The 22,188-nt window shown below is 43.3% G+C and overlaps 1 protein-coding gene across 4 annotated transcripts in view; it reads right to left on the bottom strand.

Annotated features, from left to right (window-relative positions):
• Positions 1–22,188, bottom strand: part of ARHGEF3 (Rho guanine nucleotide exchange factor 3) — a 301,504-nt gene that overhangs the window by 64,901 nt on the left and 214,415 nt on the right. The window contains exon 1 of one of the 4 annotated variants that reach the window (XM_077776711.1): positions 5,395–5,634. The exons of 2 other annotated variants lie outside the window; for them this stretch is intronic. In XM_077776711.1, coding sequence (XP_077632837.1) covers positions 5,395–5,490 — 96 coding nt within the window. In that variant the 5' untranslated portion in view covers positions 5,491–5,634. Of the gene's footprint in view, positions 1–5,394; positions 5,635–22,188 lie in introns of those variants that run through there. One more of the 4 variants, XM_077776709.1, reaches the window with a different exon arrangement.

Below are 22,188 nucleotides of genomic sequence, written 5' to 3'. Positions count from 1 at the left end.
CATATGGTACCTGTCCTTCTCTGCCTGACTTATTTCGCTCAGCATAACACAATCAAATTCCATCCCTGTTGCTACACATGGCCAGATTTCATTCTTTCTCATTGCCATGTAGTATTCCATGGTATAGATAAACCACATCTTCTTGATCCATTTGTCAGTTGATGGACACTTAGACTCTTTCCATGTTTTGGCTATTGTTGAGAGTGCTGCTATGAACATTGGGGTCCATGTGCCCCTATGCATCAGCACTCCTGTATCGCTGTCATCAACCCCATTTTAACAATGAGGAAAACAGGGCTTAGGGAGGCAGAGTAGCTTGTCCAAGGTGATACCACTAGCAGGTGATGACGTTAAGACTCAGTCCAGAGTTGATACCCTGAACATACTCAAATGTACATGAGTAAAGTCAATACGTTTTCTCTAATATATCTATTCCTAGTTCACGTACATCCTATTCTGGAGGCCCAAGACCCATCTGAACAAGCTTCAGAATCATGGCTGGATGACCATAATCAGATGCTATCAGCAAGCAATGGCCTTTACCCGAGTAACTCTACGTTACTCCCCTCCCAGCAAGATCTAAAGTCACACAATTCATGGCGTCTATTTGTTTAGTCACTTGAAGAACTACCAGGATTCTAACTGCAATAACTCCTCAGAACTATTTCCATGCAATTGGTTATACATACTGTCAGTTCAACACTATATGATACAGATTCCAAGAAATGTATAAATTACTGGAAACCATTTGACTTCTTTAGCTCTCCAGCTGGCACGCAAGGAGTACAGCCCCAGGTGCATACAATTTTCAAGTCCATATGTGGACTGACTGGGGCATAAATTATGGCAGGGGCATAGGGTTCACCCCAGTTCCATAAAGTATTCATGATTATATACTTAAAAGAAAATATTTTAAAGCATTTTATATGTCTGTTAAGTATTCATTCCCCTCCCTCCTTCTTCACAGAGGTAAACATCCTTAGATGCCACCAGGTACACTAGTATGAAATGCTGGACTAAATCCATCAGAAAACCTGGCATTGGCTCTCAAGTTCAGCGGCTGGTTTTCTTCATGACTTTCTGTAAGTCACTTCCCCTCAGTGTCTTTATTCATAAAGTGAGGAAAAAAATAATGTACTTTATGTTAACCCTACAACATGGCTTAGGTCTCAAGTGAGACACTAGATGTGGTATTTAGAAAAGGTATTTAGAAAAGGAATAGAGCTCTGTCATTTCTAGATACATGTCATTCCAAGGGCCACACAAGTCTACTGGCTGAATCAAAATCAGATCATGTACTTTTAAGAGACAAAGGCAATGATTACAAATACTGCTAACTAAATCTAGCCTAATCCTGACCAACATCTGAAATAGTGAATCTTAAAACCCAAAGTGAGCTGTCCATCAAACTGTCAGATATAGTCTTAGAAAGAAAATAATAGAAACATCTCTTTGTACTATCATTAAAAATGAGATTGACCCCAAACTCTTAAAACCTTCTCATCAGGCTCCAGCATACTTAGCCAACATATCCATTCATTTGAGCCGCCTTTATTTTTTTCTAATGTTTGTTTATTTTTGAGAGAGAGAGAAAGAGACAGAGCACAAGCAGGGGAGGGGCAGAGAGAGGGAGACAACAGAATCTGAAGTAGGTTCCAGGCTCTGAGCTGTGTCAGCACAGAGCCCAATGTGGGTTTGAATTCACAAACTGTGAGATCACAACCTGACACTTAACTGACTGAGCCACCCAGGTGCCCACAGAGCCTTCTTTAAAAGCAAACTTCACCATGTGGAAATAGTGGCTTTAAACTTACAATCAGTATAATTCATTAATAGCTAACAGCTTTCCTTCTAGTGACTTGGATCAAGTGTTCAGAGCGTCTGACATGCCCAGAAGGACCAGTTCCTTCTGACCTGGGAATAAGCACCCAATAAATAGGAAAACAGATAAATTGAGTGAAACTACATCAATGATCAGAAGAAGCAAGCTTAACGACGCTCATGTGATACCATGCTTCTCTGTGAAAGTCTAGATCCATGGACTAAAATGGACTAAGCTTGGGGCACCTGGGTGGCTCAGTCGGTTAAGCGGCCAACTTCAGCTCACGTCATGATCTCGCAGTTCATGAGTTCCAGCCCCAAGTCTAGCTCTGTCCTGACAGCCTGGAGCCTGCTTCAGATTCTATGTTTCCGTCTCTCTCTGCCACTCCCCAGCTCATGCTTTGTCTCTCTCTCTCTCTCTCAAAAAATAAATAAAAAAAACATTTAAAAAATGGACTAAGCTCCTTGGATTTCAGAGTTAATTATTTGAGCTGGAAGACCTCGCTGGTTATAGGTATTAAACACTTGCAACCCAACTCACATATCCATGCCATAAAGAAATAACCAGATTAAGAAGCAGTATTATATTAATATCATAATCCATGCATAATGATTTTCATCTTTAAAATAAATATTTTAGGGGCACCTGGGTGGCTCAGTCAGTTAAGTGCCCGACTTCAGCTCAGGGCATGATCTCAATGTTCCTGAGTTCGAGCCCCACATCCGGCTCTGTGCTAATAGTTCAGAGCCTGGAGCCTGTTTCAGATTCTGTGTCCCCTCTTGCTCTCTAACCCATCCCCACTCATGCCCTCTCTCTCTCTCTCTCCCTCCCCCCCTCAAAACTAATAAAATAAACATTAAAACATCTTTTAAATAAATATTTTAAAGAAATTATATTTAAAAATATATCACCTTTTTCCTTTCACTGGAAACCACTGCCAAAATTTAAAAAATTACAAAGCATTTAAATCTCAATTAGAAATGTTATGATTTGCATTTAAGAGAATATTTACTGTTGCAGATTTTTAACTCAAGTGTATGGTATCAAATGCACATCACTGTACACCAGCCCCTTCCCCACAAGGCTTTCCCTAAATGGCTTTCCCCAGCACGCCTGCTGCAACCACAAGAGCCATGCTAGAAGGTACTTGCCTGTGCAGTGCTTCTCCTGTAGCAAATTCCAAAGGAATGGCCATTATATGTCTAAAGGGCACAGGTGCTTCTCTGCCTCTGAAGGTCAAAAGCACTTTGGAGAAGCCAGTTCTTCTCTTTATAACCACCTTATTTTTGGACAAAAATGACCAATCTTAAAAAATTACTTTCATAGAAATTACCAGTCAATGATTAGTTTATAAACATGTATCACGTTTTTCAAAAGGCATACCAGGGTATGCTGTTCTTTAAACACTTACAAATACTGATGACACCTGCTGGTAGAAAATATTTTTAGTTAATTGCTTATGGAGAAGTAAGGCCTACAAGGGTTGACTTGTCTTTTGCATGGATAATGAAACCAGAAAACTACCCCCTAAATTCACTTTGGTTTCTTTTTCCAACTTTGCCTATTGCCGTTATCAGGAAATGAAGCTAGGAGGTGCATGGGACTGGACATTCCTGCCTCAAGATGTATAGAGCATACATGATACTTCTGATTTAAACTACGTGCACGTGCGCGCGCGCGCGCACACACACACACACACACACACTCCTCAATGGTGATACCATTTTCAAAATTGTTCCTTCCCCATCCTTACTCTCATACCAAGATATCCCCATAAAAGGAAAATAAGTCACATTTTAAAAAATCTGTATCTGGTTACCATAAAGAAAATTAATATTTGACATTTGGTGATACATTTCTTTCATCACATTTGTCATATACAGATATATTTATATTCTACGTATAAGAAAAGATCAAGCAGATGAGTTTTACCTAAGCTTTTTGCCAAACTGCTCAGAAAACATTGGATTAAGGGATGGCAAGAAGGTACTGGTTGGGGTCCAGAGCTATTTTCACTATTCTTTCCTTTCATTCATTTCAACGTATTAAACTTGGTTATGATTTGCTTCCTTGAAAAGGGGTTTGAGGGGGCACTAGCTTCACTGCTCCTATATTCATTAAATTATGAAGTTCCTATGGAAAAATCATTATATCTATTCCAAGTCCAAATAACCTGAACTGTATGCTGGTGCTATCTTGTCCAAACTTACATAAATATTCAAACACCATTAAGGCCATCACACTGTAGAAACAGCTGCTAGGAACAAAAACTCTTTGTGAAAATATACAGCTAAGCTGGAGTGTGGGGTGGGGGTGAGAAGTTAGTTGTGCTCAGCTTACAGAAAGCTGATTACAGCGAGAGACTGTCTGGAGTCTTGTCAGCTTGGAGCAGCTCTTGTTAGTGGCAATGAATCTTTGATGCTGTCCTCCCAAACATACATAATTTAGTGAGCCAAGCGCACACAGCTAAGTAGACCCAAGGGTCCTGGGTAGGTAGAACCCTTCAGAATACTGTGACAAGATCAGGTGCACATCTGCCTCCAGACTTTCCCCAGTCGTGGTTGGGCACAGTGATGAGCTGGGTCCTGTGGGTTCCACTACAGCTCAGCCACAGCAAAGCTGTGGTCTAATGGAAGCAACTATATTCCCTAAGACCCTTAAAGACAGAGAAGAAGACCCTTAAGGCAGAGAAGACCCTTAAAGGCAGAGAAGAAGCAACCATATTCCCTAAGACCCTTAAAGGCAGAGAATGATGTTTTCTTCTCTAGTTGAACCCAACGTTTTGAGCTCATAATACACAGAAGTAAAAGGCAAGACTAAACAAAAGCCAGGAGGACTCCTTCACGTCACCAATAAGGCACCGGAAAGTTCCCCAAAAGATAATTGTTTCCAGTGCTCCGAGACAGCTTCCCCCTGCCCTCAAGGAGTTTAATTCATTTTCAGGATCCATGTACAAGACACTCAGATTTCTTATTTAGCCCCCGGATCCCCGGCTCAATGACCCCAATGGCCAAAGATTACAAGCAGAGGTGCCAGGAACTGTCCTTACTGCCAAACAACTGTGAGGTCAAGCCTGACAGGTGAGATGGCTCCCAAAGGCCTTCTCTTGCTTCCCAACCCAGGCAAGAGGAAACCCAAGCTTGAAGGGTAGCTCTTGGATGACATCTGGGCCTAAGGATACGGTAAGACAAAGTCTCTCTGCTGGGTCTAGACAGAAGACTCACAGTCTGAGAGCCCTGCAGGATGTAAGAAAGGCAAGGGTAAGGAGGTCAGCTGCTCCCTGGCCAAGAGGAAGAGGGACAGGGACAGGGGAGGAGGTTCATGATGATCTACAGAGAAGGGGCAAAAAGGAGGCAGAGACAGAGAGTGATACATGGAGGCAGTGAGTGGGAGAAATGGGGGCAGAGAGAGGGAATGGGAGAAGCAGAGGGAGAGAGAGAGAAAAAGAGGAACACACTGAATGAAAGATGCAGGCAGAGAGCGATTGACAGAGAGGGAGTCGAGGGAGTGGGAGATGGAGACAGACAGAGGGACTGACAGATGGACCGGAGAGGTCCAGGTGGAGACCCTACCTCGGCGTCCTTGACCGGACTGCTGGCTGGGGCTACATCCAGGCTGCAGTTCGCCCTCTTGACCGTGAGGTAGAAGGGGTAATCCTTGGCCACCATGGTGGCTGCCGGGCCTGCTCTTTGGGATGTCACCGCTGACCCAAGGCGACCACAAAACTCCCAGGCGAAAGGAGGCCCCAGCTCCACGGTGCCCGGCGGCAGCGGCGCTACGGAGACTGACAGCCGGCTTCTTGCCGGGTGGGAGCCACTGGGCTCTCGGCTGAAGGGGGCGGAGCCTCCTGCGGGCCCGCCCATCTGGAGCGGGGCGGGGCCCCGCCTCGGCCCCGCCCCGGCGCGTCCTCGGAACGCCCAGGTACCGCCCCGCGGAAACCCCCCAGCAAGGAGAGGGGCGATTCTGCCGTGGGTCTTTTCCTTCCGCGAGCCCGAGGCCCGAGGCCACCCGTGCAACAACTCCCCCGCACTCTGGGAGTGGAAAAGGCGGCGAGTAGAGAGGAGACCCGGTGGAAGGAAAAGCCAGCGTTTTAAAAGCCGCGTTAAGAAGAGGTAGTATCCTGTCTTGCCTTATTCCCAGCCAGTCGCGAGAGAGACCCCCGACACTTTTTTTTTAAATGAACGTCTTAACGTCACTGGAGTATAATCTATAAACAGTAAGATGTGCCCCCTTTAAGTGTACATTTAGTTGAGTATTGACAAATGTAAACACGTAGCCACTCCCACAATCAGAAAATATATTTCCACCACTTCCAGAGACTTTCTTGGGTGCCTTCCTCTGTACTCATTTTAAAATATGAAGAGGCTGATTAGTGTCTGTCAGCCACTGAGAAGGGCGATCTGGAAGGGTCTGTTCAAGATGAGGCTGTGCAGCTGGACAAGGTGGGCTATACCATGCCTTATTGTAAATGTCCAATAGGCAATTCTAAGATCATTTGCTTCAGCCCAGTCTGGAACAGTAAAAAGCAAACAAACAAAACCCCCAAACTGGAAACAACTGTAATATCCATCAACAGGGAATTATTGAATAAATTCTCCTCCCTATAAAATCCCACTCAGCAGCAGTCAAAAAGGAGATGGGTCCAGGGTGTGGTATAGAAAGATCTCCAGTGTATGTATTATGTTCAGTTAAAAGACAAACTGCAGAGTAAGCACAGTATAATAACCATTTGTTTTGAAAACACATTTACATAATACCATGTATTTTCTATAGCAAACTGTAGGTAAATACTATTGAAAACCATCCAGAGGGGTGCAGAGCAAACTTATAAGTCCCCTTGGGGCTCAGGGAGGCAATCCATACCAGACTTTAAATTTATAGCTCATGTTCTTAAAATTTTTACAAGAAAAATATATTTGTGTTACTTGGGAAATTAGAAGTTATTTTTTTAAATATTAAAACGATCATTGTCTCAAAAGTTATTTTGTAGACTGCACTGTGGAAAATGTACTCCCTGCTCTCCCCCCCCCCCCATCAAAGTCATGACCACAGCAGGTGGTGGTCTGGGGAGTCGATGTCTTTTGTTTCGACTTCTTAGGTGTACAGAAGGCAATGGGAGTGGAACTATCTAGACCTTGTTACAGTGTTCTCTGCTTCCAGCTAAGGCCAGAATCCAGTTTCCACTTTCCAGGCAGGAAACCTCAAAATACATAGATGTTTCATCCCAGGTCCCAAACCCACACCCTGGCAGTAAATTCACCTACTTTTCCTGTCCAGCTAGTGTGGACAAACTGCCTTCAGAAAAGGGAGAATCTGGCTAGTTTTGCCAGCCCCATTATTGCCACCCATGTAAAGCAGACTCCTGAAGTAGTGGGTTCCAACTGAGATTGGAGAAAACACCTGAAGTTTTTTCCCCCTCAAATATAGACCCTAAAGCAGTGGGAAGGAGGTGATCGAAGAAGAGGTTTGCAGTGAGAAAGATACCTCTGGACCACTGATTTTTTTCTATCTGTATTCCTGAACACGACTTCATTTATTAACCCGAGCTGTGCTGATTGGGGAGCTTATGTGAGTGCTCCCTGTGAGCTTGACCAAGCTTGGTGGGGGCGTGAAGGGAACCTCATCTCCAAAGGCACCCAAATAACACAGCCCCTGATTAATTCTGCAGCCAAAGGAGGGCCAGGAGAGGCAGTGACATGCCTCACTCAGAGCTCCCCTGGCTGCTGAGGATATGAGCTGAAGCACCTGGAGCTGCTCCTTGTTCCTGTCTTCTTCCTGCTCCTCTGGCCCCCTCAGGCCCACCATCTCAACAGGTCGATCTGATCAGCCACAGCCCCTCTGGGGACAAGCTTTGGTCCCTGGTGGAGTTCACTAGGCCTTATCCTCCAGTTGGGAAGTCCACTTCCAGCACTCGATGAGGAAAAGAGTGACCCTAGCAAACTTCGACTGGTCCATTCACTGCGGGATCCTCAGGGCTGGGCAGGGAGTCTGACATACTGTAAGTCCAATGTAGCAATACAGAAACCCTATGGAAAAGTGGGGACTTTAGCCTCATGTTTAAGTACAACTATTATAGAGCAAAGAATAGTCATATTGGTTGAGGGGAAGGCTGCTATATCCACTTTCTCTCATAACATCCCTCCCCCCCAAAGATATGGAACAATAAAAATCAATTAATATACATGGCCACAGAACATATGTGTAGCAAACTTCCGTGTTTTCTCCTATATATGCTAGGCAGGGAAGGAGGGAGGGAGAGAGAGAGAGAGAGAGAGAGAGAGAAATGGAGACAGAGAGATTGCTAATGGCCATTTACATAGTGCTGGAAAAAAAAAAAGCATAAGCTCCCAAATGAGTGTGAAAGGAAAGATGGGGACCTGGAGTTCCCTTGGCTGGTCTGATGCTTCTAAGCTTCTCAAAGCATGGATGTCTCACCCCCATAAATAGGGCTCTGGTGTTTAAATACATATATTTTTTGGTACAATAAGGCCTGTATACTGAAGCTGGCAATCTGGGGTGTATATGCAAGCCATGTATGTATGTGGTCCTTGAGACATTCAAAATTTTTTCAAGGGTATTGTTGACCCCATGCAATGTCCACCTTGTGCCCTGACTTCAGAACCTCTCCCGTGTGTGATGCTCTGCTCCAACATTAGCAGGTTTGGGGTTTGGGTATTCTGCCTAGGATTCCACCCAGAGGTGTCTGTGGCCAAAGACTTTGTCAGAAAGCAGGCTGCCCTACAGGAAGGTTCCCAAGCATACCCCTGAGGCTGGTGTCCCAACTGAGGGAAGCCAGTCCAACTCTGCAGTGCTGCCCAGCTGAGTGGGCCCCAGGAGCCCGGCATTCCCCATCCTGCCTGTGTGTGTGTTTATGGGCTTAGGAACAACACTGCCCTAACAGTCAGCTTCACTCAAAGCAATGGCACAAAGTGCCTTTCAGAACTCGCCTTCAGCACAACCCGTTATAATCCTATAAAATGCTTCACAGCCGGGCAGTGTTCCTTGCTAGCCAGAAGCCTGGAGACTGGAATAAAGAAGCCTGTTCTTCGTTTCCAGGAATGGTGCCAAGAACAGGGCCTGCATTCTCGCCTGGGCCGAGTGGGGCTTGTTTGTGCTGCCGGTGGAGCGGTGGGCCTCCACACACAAGCCCACCACTGGTAACTAGCTCCTTTCAGAAGAGCAGACAGCCAGGCATGGCTGGGAGACCATCAATCAACTCCTCAAATCCCACTGCTGTGGCGGTGAGCATAACAGGCCAGCGTGAGGCTAAAACTTCAGAAGTTAAGTGGTTGTGGTGACCTTCTCAGCCAATGGGACAATGCCTTGTCCTGTCACCATCATACGTAACATCAGAGTCAATCAGAGTCAGTGGGTTCTTTTTCTCCTTAAAGGCTCATACATTCATTCATCAAATATGAAAGTGTTTATTACAGAGCAGGTGCTCAATTAGCTACACTTTTCCCTTTCTTCTCTTCCTATTCCTGAATCTCTATGCCAGGGAGGTGTGTAATATACATCTGCTCAAGGAATATGGTTGACTTTAAAACATGGCCTTTCGACTAAAACCTCTGCAGCGAGGTGTGCGTTTGCAGAAGGAGCTCAGGTGACAACAGCCAATCCCCTACAGCCCAGCCTTCGAACACATGTGCCTCCGTCTGCTCACTTGGCGTCTGGAACCATCTCTCTCACCCCTGCTGATCTCACACAGTCGTGTAGGTACATGTTGGATACACATGTGTACCAACACCTCTCCCCTCCCCCCTTCCATTTGGGCAACATTCCCAGCTAATGACTGAGATCCCTCCCCTCTCTGCCGCTTCAGTCTTGATGGGAGAGGGGAGTCAAAAGCCTGATAAAGTTTTGGCAGGGAATCCTGAGAGATCAGGACTGTGGTTTCCTGCCAGACAGGTAAAAATGGCACCAATGAAACACTGATAATATCTAAAATCATATCAGTATTATTACTCTCTGCCTGCCTAGGGTGTGTCCACTGGCTCCAGGCTAGATTTATGAAAATATATCCCTGGATATTCTAAAGCTAGAAGACTTCATTCTTGCATTCACTTAAAGATCTCATTTTGTGAAACAAGTTTGAAAAACTGGTTAGTGATACAATCTTCTTTCTCTCAAGATAGAGCTAATCCTATAGATTACCTGCTATAATGCAAAAATAATCAAGACTTTATGTTTTTTTAAAAAAGGAATGGATATATGTCTTGCCTTGATATACCACAGACAGGTACATTCCCTCGCTTCTAGTTCATCACAGCGGTGATTCTCACCTGGGGGCAGTTTTGTCCCCCCGGTGACATTTGGCAATGTCTGGATACATTTTTTATAGTCATTGGGGGAGGTTCCTAGTGGCATCTAATGGATAGAGGCTCAGACATCCTGTAAGGCACAGGACAACCCCCGCAACAAAGAATTAACAGGTTCAAGATGTCAATAATACTGCTGTTGAGAAGCCCTGCGTTAAAGAGAGAGTGGAACTGAAATACAGCATCAGGATAATCTGTTGGTTTTGACCTCAAGGATATTCTTGCTTCAGACCTTGACCATTGATGTCAAATGTTGGTTTGGGTTAGGCATGGTACAGCAAAGAACAAATGCTTCAGTGCCAAGTGGTCCCAGAATATTGAAATGTCTAGAATCTTTCCCAGTTGCCCAAACCTGACCCTCAACAGAATCACAGATTTCATAAAATGCAAAAGGACAAGAACAACAAATAGGGGAATAAAGGGTGGGGGACAGAAAACTGTCTTAAACTGCTTCTGCTATGAAAATATACTTCAAAAGACCAGTGAAAATGAAAGTTTCAGTGAAAGCTAATACTTGAAGAAGAAATTGGGGAGGAGGAAGACGTGTTTCAAACCTTGGTCTTTCCCAGGAAAAACTTTCCCACCATATTTAATTGTTTTGGGGGGCAGAAATGCAAACTCAGTAATGAAATAAAAATACCAGGGGATTCAATTATTTACTGTCTTTTTGTTATATGGTATTTCTGGCCACATGGCATGTACAACTGGAAACATGTCTTCACTAAAGATTTTGTAGTAAGAATCCCGACTTTCTCCAATTTGAACTGATTACTATCAGCAGGCTTGTTTTGCTTATAGAATTTAAGCCAGTCTTTAGAACACTCTCTGTATGCCACTATAAGGTCTTTGAACTTTATGGATACAACACAGTTGCTTGAGAGTACTGCATATCTTTTGATGAAGAATTCAATAAATTTGTTACACTCCAAAAATATTTTTCTCCTCAGACTACAGCTAATGTTATGTGTTATATAGGTTTTCTACACTAACCACTACATGGAGAAATTGTTATCTAAAATATGTAAATCCTAGTTTTGGATAGAAGTGTTTTCTCTTCCATCAACTACAAACTCAGAAATCAAAGTACCATATTTCACCAAACCTAAGATGCCAAAGACTATAATATGTACTATTATTTTATGTATTACCAAGAAAGAAAAAAATGTTGCCAACTAAATTATAACAAGTGATCAATTATAAGATATATCCCAATTCTAGAAAAATTAAAATATGGGAGAAATGTGTATATCAATGATAGCAGTATTCATATCATCTGACCAGGATTTGAAAACCTACACATTTATGGAAACATGACTTCTGGGAATTCAGGGACATTAATTCCAGAGACCACCTGTAGTGAAATAAAGCAAGAAGCGTCTCAAATCCATACCCATGAGCCCCACTTTGGGACTGCTGAATTGGAATCTTCAGCAGTGGAGTCTAGAAATTTGAATTTTTGATTAACACTCTCAAAGAGCATTGAGTAGCACAGTGTTGTGAGGTAGAGTTATCAGCCAGGCCCCAAATGAACCTGACCACCTCCCCCATCTCAGGAATATTCTGAACCACAGATTCTCAGGCCAGAGGTGTCCAAGAGTAGTTAGCCCAATGGTTAGAGCCTCAAACTCCAGAATGGGCATGGAGAGCTACTTATCTGCTCATCTAGCTATTCAGCGTTGGATAGCTGGCTCTATCCATATGGGTGCATCAGGGATACAATGAAAAATATGCAAGTCCACACTCCGAGTAAACTACCAACTAAGCCACCCACCAGGAGACATGTTTTGGCTCTTAGGACTTGATTTACAATCTGGGATCCAGAGTTTCAATTAAAAACATGCTTATCTTCATGGCCAGGGGACATGACTGCATTTAAGCTTTTAAAAAATTAGCTGTAGCAGTAGAGAATGGGAGGAGGGCAGTTGGCTCAAGATGTTTACTCGAAAAAGACCTGGGGCAGGAGAGGGGGGGGTACAGGGAGGAGAGTGGTGTGTGAGAAGACCTTAATTAGAGAAAGAGTTCAATGAGCAGAAGCAGACTTGGGGACTCCTGGCAAGCTTGTGTCTCACTCATGTGGTGCGAGCACCAGTCGGCTGGTGTGTGCTAGAGAACAGCCCATTAGCTAACATGTTCCTTATGCCGTGGGCGTCTGACAACATGATAGAGGGGACAGGGGGTGCAAGTTCACTGGGTTCTTTGGTTAAGTAGGAGGTGAGTTCTGTTATGTCTGAAGTTTTCCATCTCACATTCAAAACCAAGCTCAGCAATTCAAGTCTTGTGTGCCCACTATTTTGACTGAAAAAAGCCCTGGCAACAGAAGGCTGAACAAAAGTACAGGCTTCTAGTTCACTAACTTTTATTGCATGATCACTTAGTTCTTTGGCATCACAAGAACAACTACCAAATGGCTTCCTGGATAATTCCTCTCATAGAAGGCTATCCTTGATCCCTAGGTTGGGGGACCCTTGTTCTGTGGCCCCCAACACTGAAGACCTCTCTTTCAGCAACACTCATCCAGCTCCCAAGGACCAATTCAAGGTGCCTCCACCACCTGACAGTCAGCTACAAGGGCACAGGGCACACCCTTATCTACCTCGCTCACCACAGTGGCTCAGCTCCCTCTAGCATGTGCCAGCATGGTCCATATTTGTTAAAATGAAAATTAAATTGAAATGGGGCTAATCAAAGAATGTGTCATGGAAGAGGTGAATCCAGAGAAGAATTTTTGCAATAAGGAACATAGCATATATAAAGTTTCTGTTACGAGACCAAGAAATCATATACAGAATTACCAAAATGGGCTGTTAAAATTTTTTTGAGAAATAGACATGAGTAGACATGCTTCTTGAGGAATCCAAAACTCAGAAAGACCACTTTGAGAGATGGTTCCTGCAGTATAAGGCTATGAAGCTCTCTTGGATGTTACCAAGTGCTTTTGGTTCCCTCCAGATTTTTATACATACCTGGCAATTAACACTAATTCCCGAACAAGGTGGACTTGCCAGGGAGACTGAGACTGGTGGCAAACGATGTCAAATAGTCTGTTTTCAGGGACACCCGGTAACATGCTCATCTGTCCTTTTCTTCCCCTCCAGAGGGACTTTCTCCCTTTTCCTTCTCTAGGTTTTTGATTCTAGGTTAAACTCTGTATTTTTTCTATTCAACTTGCCACGCTCATATCTAGTGTTGTTTATTCTGAGACTCTGTTCTCTTGAGTTGGGCCTTGAGGCACTGACTTTTAAGGGGGAGGGGAGGTTTTTGCCTGGTGTTTCTGCAAGATTAACCATGGTGCTAAAGTCCCCCGACTGATGTGAAATTATGGCTCAAGGACTCTTTTATCCAAGGAAGCCAAAGGGAGAAGAAGGAAATTTCTCTGCTGGCTGCCCTAACAAGGGAGGGTATCGCTCTTCCCCTCTGGGCATCCTCACCTGGAGTCTTACAAGGGATGCTTTGAGAGCCCATTCCAGTTTAGACACAGTACATGGGAAACAAAAGTCATCTGTCCGGTAGTGGGAGGAAGGGAGGGAGGAAGGTAAGAGAGAATTAAAATTGTAAAGCCAATATCACGTGGCTTCCTCCTTGAACTTTAATAACCCAGTGCTGTCTGCAGGCCCAGAAAATCCGAACGCAATGGGTAAGTACAAGTATTGCTCTGGAGCCAGGAAAATGCAGTAAGACATACCTTTTACAAGGTAAGCAATGAATAAATGCCCTGCAGGAACAAAACAGCTTTTAACATCTCTGAAGTTGGCAGCCAAGTGCTTGAAATATTGGTCCAGCACATCCAAAATGTACAACAGATAGGACCACCTTATTTAAGATGAAGTCATACTCCAGGGGACACAATAGCTGGATAGGCTGGGTTTTTATGATTGATGGTAGGATGGAAATTCGATCAGTATTTTCTCTGCCAGAGCAAGACCCATTTTCGTGCATGTTAGAGATATTCCATATGTTGGGCAAATTTTCTAGAATTGTGTAAAGGGGAAACTTTCTGCAGACTACCTTGGTTTCTGAAAGAGCTATCTTTCTCTCTGGGTCAGGGAGGAGTCTTATTCTGTCCTTTATGCTGTTAACGAGAAGATCTGAAACTGCAGCTGCTCATTTGGGTTCTGCTATTATAAAATGAGGTTTGGGGTGTCTCGTTACACTTTACCCCCAGAAGTGTTAAAGGAAGTGCCTGTCACCAACTCAAAAATAAAAATGAAAATGATGCTGTCAGGGCTCAAAAACCAAAGGGATCAGCATTTTGCTTCAGTTTCCTGTTCATAAAACTTTATAAAAACAACCCACCCATTAAAGAAAAAAAAGCCCACAACAATAGCTCGTTATTCTTTTCTTAAATGCTTGCCTCATGCCACTCTGAAATTAGGTGCCATCACGTTTCCTGAGTTATGGGCTCCAAACACCACATCCCTTTCCTCCTTTCCTCGTCCCCACCCCACCTGGCATCACTCCTGAATTTAGACACTGCAGTTTACGAGCTCAGCAGAAAGAGGCCAGCCATCTCCCTCCTACCTGTCCAGAGGAGGCCAAGCATCTGTACGAGCTGGAAGCAGAAGTAATGGAGCCTTCCAAATTAATTTCCATTCCCTAAAGAAACTTTTAATATGGAAGGTGGGAAGTTACAAAGTGAAGGGAAAAAAAAAAAACCCAACCCTACAGACTGCTCCAGTAAACTGAAAAATAATTACACACGCATTATCTTGTGACATTAATTTTTGAAGAGTAAGAGAGTCCCCTTCTACCCTGGCTCTACAGTACAACTTTATGGAATACTGAACACCCCACCCTTCAGCCTTCAGTGCCTGGTAGAATAGGAAAATACAAGCTCTAGAATAAGAAGCCTAGATGCAAGTACCAAGTTTTCCACTTGTTAACTCTATGACTTTGGACAATTTATTTACCATGCCAAACCTCTGTCATCAACTGCAAAATGAGGCTATGAGAGTTTTAAACTTTCCATGAGATAAAATATATGAATAGTTTAATGAGATAACACATATGTCAGCATTCTAAGCACAAAATAAGCATATAATCCATATTGTTATTAACCTTCCTACTCTCTTTTTCTCAATGAATCAGAGAGGAAAAGATGGGATTTGTGGATATTTTCTACCCTTCTTGCTTCCAAAGGGGTTAATAATTCTTTCCTCTAAATCCATGATTTCAAATATTGATTTAACCATTGAGCATATATAAAAGCTGTGCCCCAGTGAAAAGCGAACTGACCTAAATTTGAAGATGTGGGATCTAATTCTAATTCTACCTCTAAATTTGCTATGTGACCTTGGACAAGTAGACTCAGTGAGGCCAGTTTCTTGAACTGTAAAATAAGGTGATTTAAACACAGATGCTTATCTTCTGTGATTCTATAAAACAGCAAAGAACAAAGTGTCTATGAAGTACTGCCTCAATTTTATGTTGTTTTATTTCAGAAAAGAAAAGAAAACTGATATTATCATGTACTGATGAAACTATCCTTATCTAAAATCAGCAGGTTTGCTGTAGTCAGCCCACATGTTGGGTTAGTTCAGTACAGTAATACTTTATAAGGGTTCATCAGAAAATTCAGCTCAGGGCGCCCGAGTGGTTCAGTCGGTTAAGCGTCCGACTTCAGCTCAGGTCATGATATCATGGTTCATGGGTTTGAGCCCTGCACTGGGCTCTGTACTGACAGCTCAGAACCTGGAGGCTGCTTCAGATTCTGTGTGTGTCTCTCTCTCTGCCCCTCCCCTGTCCATGCTCTCTCTCTGTCTCAAAAATAAATTAAAAAAAAGAAAAAAGAAAATTAAGCTCAGTGTCCTCATTTGCCAGGAAATGCAACAAAAATACAGGTTCTTTCAATACCAAATGGTCAAGAAAGCAAGGTTTAAATAGAGGTAAGATCAACTATGAGGAAAACAAAAAACAAAAAACAAAAAACCCAAGAACAAAACAAAAACATTGAAAGAGAAATGGAGCTGCATTATAAATGGGATGGAACAGGCCTGAAATATACCACTGTTACTTAAAAATAGGTGCTGGGCTGCATGGTGCCTGTGTTATCTGTACGGCAACATTTGGTTCCTACTGTGTCCTCTTTCTATAGGCCCGTTACGACTAGGAGAGCCGTCTGTTCCGTCAGTGCCCAAGTCTTGCTGCCTCGTGGATGTTCCCCAGTCATAACTTCCTTTCTGCCCCTCGGGTAAGGCTGCTGACGTCCAAGTGGGAGCACTGCAGCCAGTTCTCTTCTGGATGCAACACACAGATGGCTGCTGGCATGTGTGCCAAGTGCCAGGAGCTTCAAGGCTGAGGGCTCGGTGTACCCCAGGCCAAGCTTCTGATGCAAAATATTGACATTGATGTCACCCATTTACAAAAATCAAAACCAAGGGAAAGCTACATTGCAGCAACTTCTAAACAATGCCCTATAAATAAATGCAACCAGATGTACTCAATAAATCATAAGCTTCATTATTCTTTAGCATCAGTGTCTCCCACTTGACTGTAAGCTCCATAAGGTCAAAAATCATGGCTCTTTTGTTCAGGGTTCTAGCCCCAGTGCTGAAAGATGCCTGGCAAGTGCCAAGAACCCAACAAATGATGACCTTAGCTAATGTGCACTGAGAGTTTGGTCTCTTCCAGGCACTGTTCGTTGATGCTACATGACATATCTCAGGTGATCCTCACAACAATCCAGTGAAGTGGGTCCTTCCAGAAAGGGAGTTCAACTTGCCCAAAGTCACAGAGCTGGTAAGTGGCAGAACTGGAGTTCAAATGCAAGTACTTTGCTTCCAGAACCTTCAGTTCCAACCATGAAGTAGAACATTAATTATTTGCAGGCCATTTGCAACTTAGCAGTTGACCTGATACAAGAGACTGTGATGCTAAGGATCAGGATTCAAATTGTTTTTTTTTACATTTATGTATTTTTGAGAGACAGAGTGAGACAGAGCACGAGCAGAAGAGGGACAAAGAGAACAGGAGAGACAGAATCTGAAGCAGGCTCCAGGCTCTGAGCAAACATTCAGCACAGAGCCTGACGCGGGGCTCAAACCCACCAACTGTGAGATCATGACCTGAGCTGAAGTTGGACACTCAACCTACTGAGCCACCCAGGTGCCCCTCAAGGATTCAAATCTATATGGTATGATTAAAAGAACATTAAACATGAGTCAGGAAACCTGGGTTCAAATCTTATCCCTGGACTCCTACACCGACTTTGGTAAAGTCCTATGATTTCTTTGCTCACCAGTTTTGCCGCCGCCGCCTCCTCCTCCTCCTCCTCCTCCTCCTCCTCCTAAGTTGGAGGGCCACTCAGATCCCTGACAATTGTAAATCCCAAGTTCTAGAGTCACCCCAGACATAATCTCACAGCCAGAGAACTGCATATCCCACAAGTATGTTCCTCCATCTTCCAGTCTTCAAAAACCTTCAATTGTTTGAATAATCAAACAAGTTACTCAATCTCTCAGAGCCTCAGTGCCATCATCTGCAATTAGGACATAATAGCACCAACTTCAAAGGGTGGAGGTAAAGATTAGAGAGAACCCAAGTAAGAGGCTAACACATAGTAGTAATTTTATAAACAGTAGATAGATTTATCATGGTCCCAAAGAGAGCCAGGAGGGAAGTCTGGAAGAGGAAAGAATCTCCGTAAAGCCCAGGAACCAACGAACCAATTGAAAAAAATAGCATTGAAACAAAGCTGTTTAAATAATTTCTAAGAGGAGAGTACATGTTTGCCACATCCCCAGCCTAAAATTTCCATATTGCATTTTCCTTCCAAAAAATGGAGTAACATGGACAGATGTCAGTTGACTTCCAATAGAACGAAAAGGAACCACTGTGGTCTGGCGAGTTCACATGTGAGTGCTAAAATGCTAGGAAATAATTTGCTTTACACCAGTCCTGTGATGAGAATGTGACATGTGTCATCTTACTGAGTCCTCACAACCTGCTAAAGAGGGTACTTTCTCTGTTTTATAGATGATGGTATAGAGGTTCAGAAAGGTTAAGTAACTTGCTCAAGGTCACACAGCTACTAAATATCCACACCAGAACTTAAGTCTTCTTGGGACACTAATGGTCTTAACCCTGCAGCTGCATCCCCTCCCCAAGGCTGGACTGTCATTGCCCTCAGTGTGCCATAAAGCCACAGAGCAGCAATCCTTGTCCCCAGCATGGACAGGTGGCTTTATAAGTAGCACATGTGTGCAGGCTCAAGAAGCCTTGGGGGTTCAGTCCCTGTTTACCCACAGACTCACAGCAGCTGTGAACAAATTATTTTACTTTCCCGGGTCCTGTTTTGATCAAACCGAATGTAATGGATTAGAGTTTTTTGATCCAAGTCTCGTGGAACATTAACCACTTACATTTTATACCCAGGAGGTTAGGGACAAAGGAGCCCAGAGGTGAGTGATCCTGTCTTGATTTCCTGGTTAGGGGAAGGAGTGGAATACATTTGTTAACAAACCAGAATTGGGTAACTCTGCAACTCCCTTTCATCTTGAAGATAATGAAATCCTACTGAATGTTACGTGATAGGGAAAGAGAAAGGGGAAGAGAGAGACTTTCAGGAATCATGGGGGCTGGGGTGGCAGGGGGTTCATTTGAAACTGTGTTTGCATCGTAACCACAGTGAACATACTTAACTCTTAAGCTTACTCAGGGTACTTTGGGGTGGGGGGGAGCTAGTGGAGGCAATGGGGAGGGAAGCTACATCCTTCCTCTTGAAATGACCACTATCACACACAACAGGCACTCAGTAGATGCTGGCAGAATTGAATTCAAAGGAACACAGACTTGGATCAAACTGATAGAAGTTGAGCTGCTGCAGATGAATGACTGTGTCAAAAAATGCTAACAATTTCTTTCCTTTGTTCCCAGCTACCCACTCCACCATAAGCCGTTTTCAATCTTAACATCAGTTCTTGTCCATGTGAATGAGCGCACCTCTTCCCGAGGGATAACCGCAGGTAAGCCTTCTCTCTGCCTCTATCCCATGTGCTTGGAACCTGAACAAAGGTGAGCTGTCTGGGAGGGAGAAAATTCTTCTTGTTTTCATTTGTATCCTTGCCCAGGGCAGTGACAAATACTGTTTCATGAGTTTCCAGCTTACTTTAGAGCTCAAAGGATAAAGTGCTTCCACAAGAAAGACAAGAGAGGAAAGAAGAGAATTAAAAATTTTTAAATATGTACTTTTTTAAAAAAAATTCAAGTAGCAGAGTCTTTTCTTCTCAGGAAAGGTGACAGTGTGCCACAGTCAGACCTGTTGGGAGTCTCTCTCTGGAGATACCAGGAGTAATAATAACATCAAGGAGTTCCTTTTGTACGTTTATTCTAAAAACAAGATTTCAGAGTAAGCTCAGGTCTTCTGATTTCCAGCTGATGTTTCTCCCATGAAATGAGGTTGCCTCATGAGCCATGTTCCCATGCCACAAAAAAAGCTGGCACATAATAGGTGCTTCTTAAATATTTGTCGAATAAATTAAAGAACAAAGGACTTCAGAAAAAGTCTCAGAAGGTAAGTACAGAAGGAGAGAGAGAGAGAGATAGAGAGAGAGAGACACACACAGACAGACAGACAGACTCCCAAGCAGGCTTGACATTGTCAGCAGCGTGGAACCCAGTATGGGTTTCAAACCCACAAAACGCGAGATCATGACCTGAGCCAAAATCAAGAGTCAGACATTTAACTGACTGAGGAACCCAGGTGCGCCCCTTCTTTAGATTTCTCACAACCCTTATTACTACCACTCATTAACCACGTTCTGTCAGGTGGAAACTTCTGAAATTACTTAACAGTAATAATAATAATGATAGCCTTACAGGTACCTTTTCTGATGATCTCTTCACCTAGAACTGGAGGGTAGGGCCTGCCCACACCTACCTGGATCTGTTTTTAGGACACTGGAACAAAGAAAGAATGACTTCCAGAACAATGACTTACTACAGCTGGAGTATTTTTAAGCTAATATATTCACCTGTTCCTATATTAAACTTCTTCCAACTACTTTAATGGTTCTTCTGTTGCCAGGGGAGGCCAGTAATAATTGCATAAGACTCTACTCAGGGAAAGACTGTAAGGGTGTGCTGTCCCCTCAAAATACCCCATTAAAATGAAGGAAGGTACCTATCAAACCTCCAGATCCACCTACCAGTTTACTGAAAACAGGAGGGAAGGAAAAGTTAAGCTGCATCATGAGAAAGCAACCTCTAAGACAAGGACAGAAAACATTCCACCAGATAAATGATCTGGTTTCTCCAACAAATCATGGTTGGGGAGGGGGGAGTGGGAGGGGGAAGTTTTATGGAGTAACAGTCAAAAGAAACAGGTAAGCCTTGTTGGGATCCTGATTCAAACAGGACCTCTCTGATTAAGAGTCGCGTCCTCTATCTACTGAGCCAGCCAGGTGCCCCTCCCATTTTTTCCCCAAAACGAACCTCTTTGAGGCAAATTAACAAGAATTCCTTCAATATCACTGAAGAAGATGAAGTCCAAAGGCAAATTTGACTTTGGGGCACTCTGACTTTGGACCAAATATTAGATGATGTGAAGGAATCCTTGTTAGTCTTGTTAAGTGTGATAATTGCGTTAAAAGGAAAAAAGTCCTTATCAGGTGGAGATATACACCAAAGTTCTGACAACTGAAACGATATGATGGTGAAAACACAGTGCGGAGAGACTGGGAAGAGTTTAGCCATTGTTGATCCTGGATGCTGGGTGAGTGGAGGTGCTAATTATACCATTCTCTCTACTTTTCTAATGTGGGCAGATCACAAGGTGTCATGTCTAATACACTAAATTGCCCAACTTAGAAAATGATAGCTTCCAGTGCTGATGAAGGTATAGTGAAATGGCATACTTGGAATTGTGGATGACAGTGGAAATGACTATGATATCAAGATATATCAACATATACCAAGAGCAGTATAAGTATGCAAATGTCTCAGCTTAGTTTTCCCACGTGTGTCAATTTACCAAATGAAAATAGTGCAAAAGAACATTTTCAGAGCATTGTCATTGAATGGTGACTAAGAAGTAATAAGAAGACTAGCTATTGAATATGGAGAATGCACTATGTGCCAGGAACCATACTAAATGCTTTATATACATTGAAACAACCCTTTGAGGAAAGTATCGTCATTCTCTTGGCTAGTCTCCAAGATGGCCCAGCTAAGAAATGGCAGAGCAGGAAATCAGGTCAGGTTGGTTCCAGGGCCCACATTTTCTAGTCCGGGGCTCAGCTGCCCTGAAATCCAAGTTCTGGACAACAGGGCATGTTTCATTAAATTACAGGGCATCCGATGTAAAGTGTAAGAGGTAAACGAATGAAGTCAAGCAACAAGAAAAATGCCAAGTTAAAAAAAGCAAGGGTGAAAGTCATTTATTAGAGCCTATACAGTGTGTATACATGTGGAAAGGCTAGCAGGGAAAACACACACAACAGAAATCATGGTTGTATCAATTGTGTGTTGTGTGGTGTGGTTATGTTCTTTTTATAATGAAAATACTGCAGGGGAGAACAGTGGACTTAGGTAGGTAACAACTACAGGTAGAACCAAGGCATTTGGTAGTGGTGTTGCCATAAATATTATAAACCATCAGTTTCTTCACATTAGTTTTTTTAGTTTTTTTTTCTTCTTCTTTGGAAGCCTACCAAAACTAAAGGAAGAATATTCCCCTCCTCCCTCAAATATCTTTCCAATGACCTCTTCTAGGAATTCACTTACTTTGATCAGGAAGCAAGAATTATCCCATAGTTTCCCCTTGCAGCAGATGCTGAGTAAAATGTTACAGTATAAGACGGATGTCTTAAACATACCACAAGAGAAAAAATAAGACAGCTTAAATGAATCTATAAAGGATTGTTTTACGATCGAGATTCCCTTTGAGTCTTGTGAAATCCTCTTACAGGTCATTTGTTATTAGCAAAGCACCAGAAAGCAGGAGATGCAGTTCTTCTTATCAGAGTCCAGTCCAGGCACATCCTAACTGCATCTAAGGGACTGCTAATCACCTCAGTATCCCATGCCACGGCTCAGCACCCTGGACTCACTCTC

This window comes from Crocuta crocuta, unplaced genomic scaffold (assembly GCF_008692635.1).
Source record: "Crocuta crocuta isolate KB4526 unplaced genomic scaffold, BGI_CrCroc_1.0 scaffold87, whole genome shotgun sequence".
NCBI lineage: Eukaryota > Metazoa > Chordata > Mammalia > Carnivora > Hyaenidae > Crocuta > Crocuta crocuta.
This window is presented reverse-complemented; position numbering and strand designations above follow the sequence as displayed.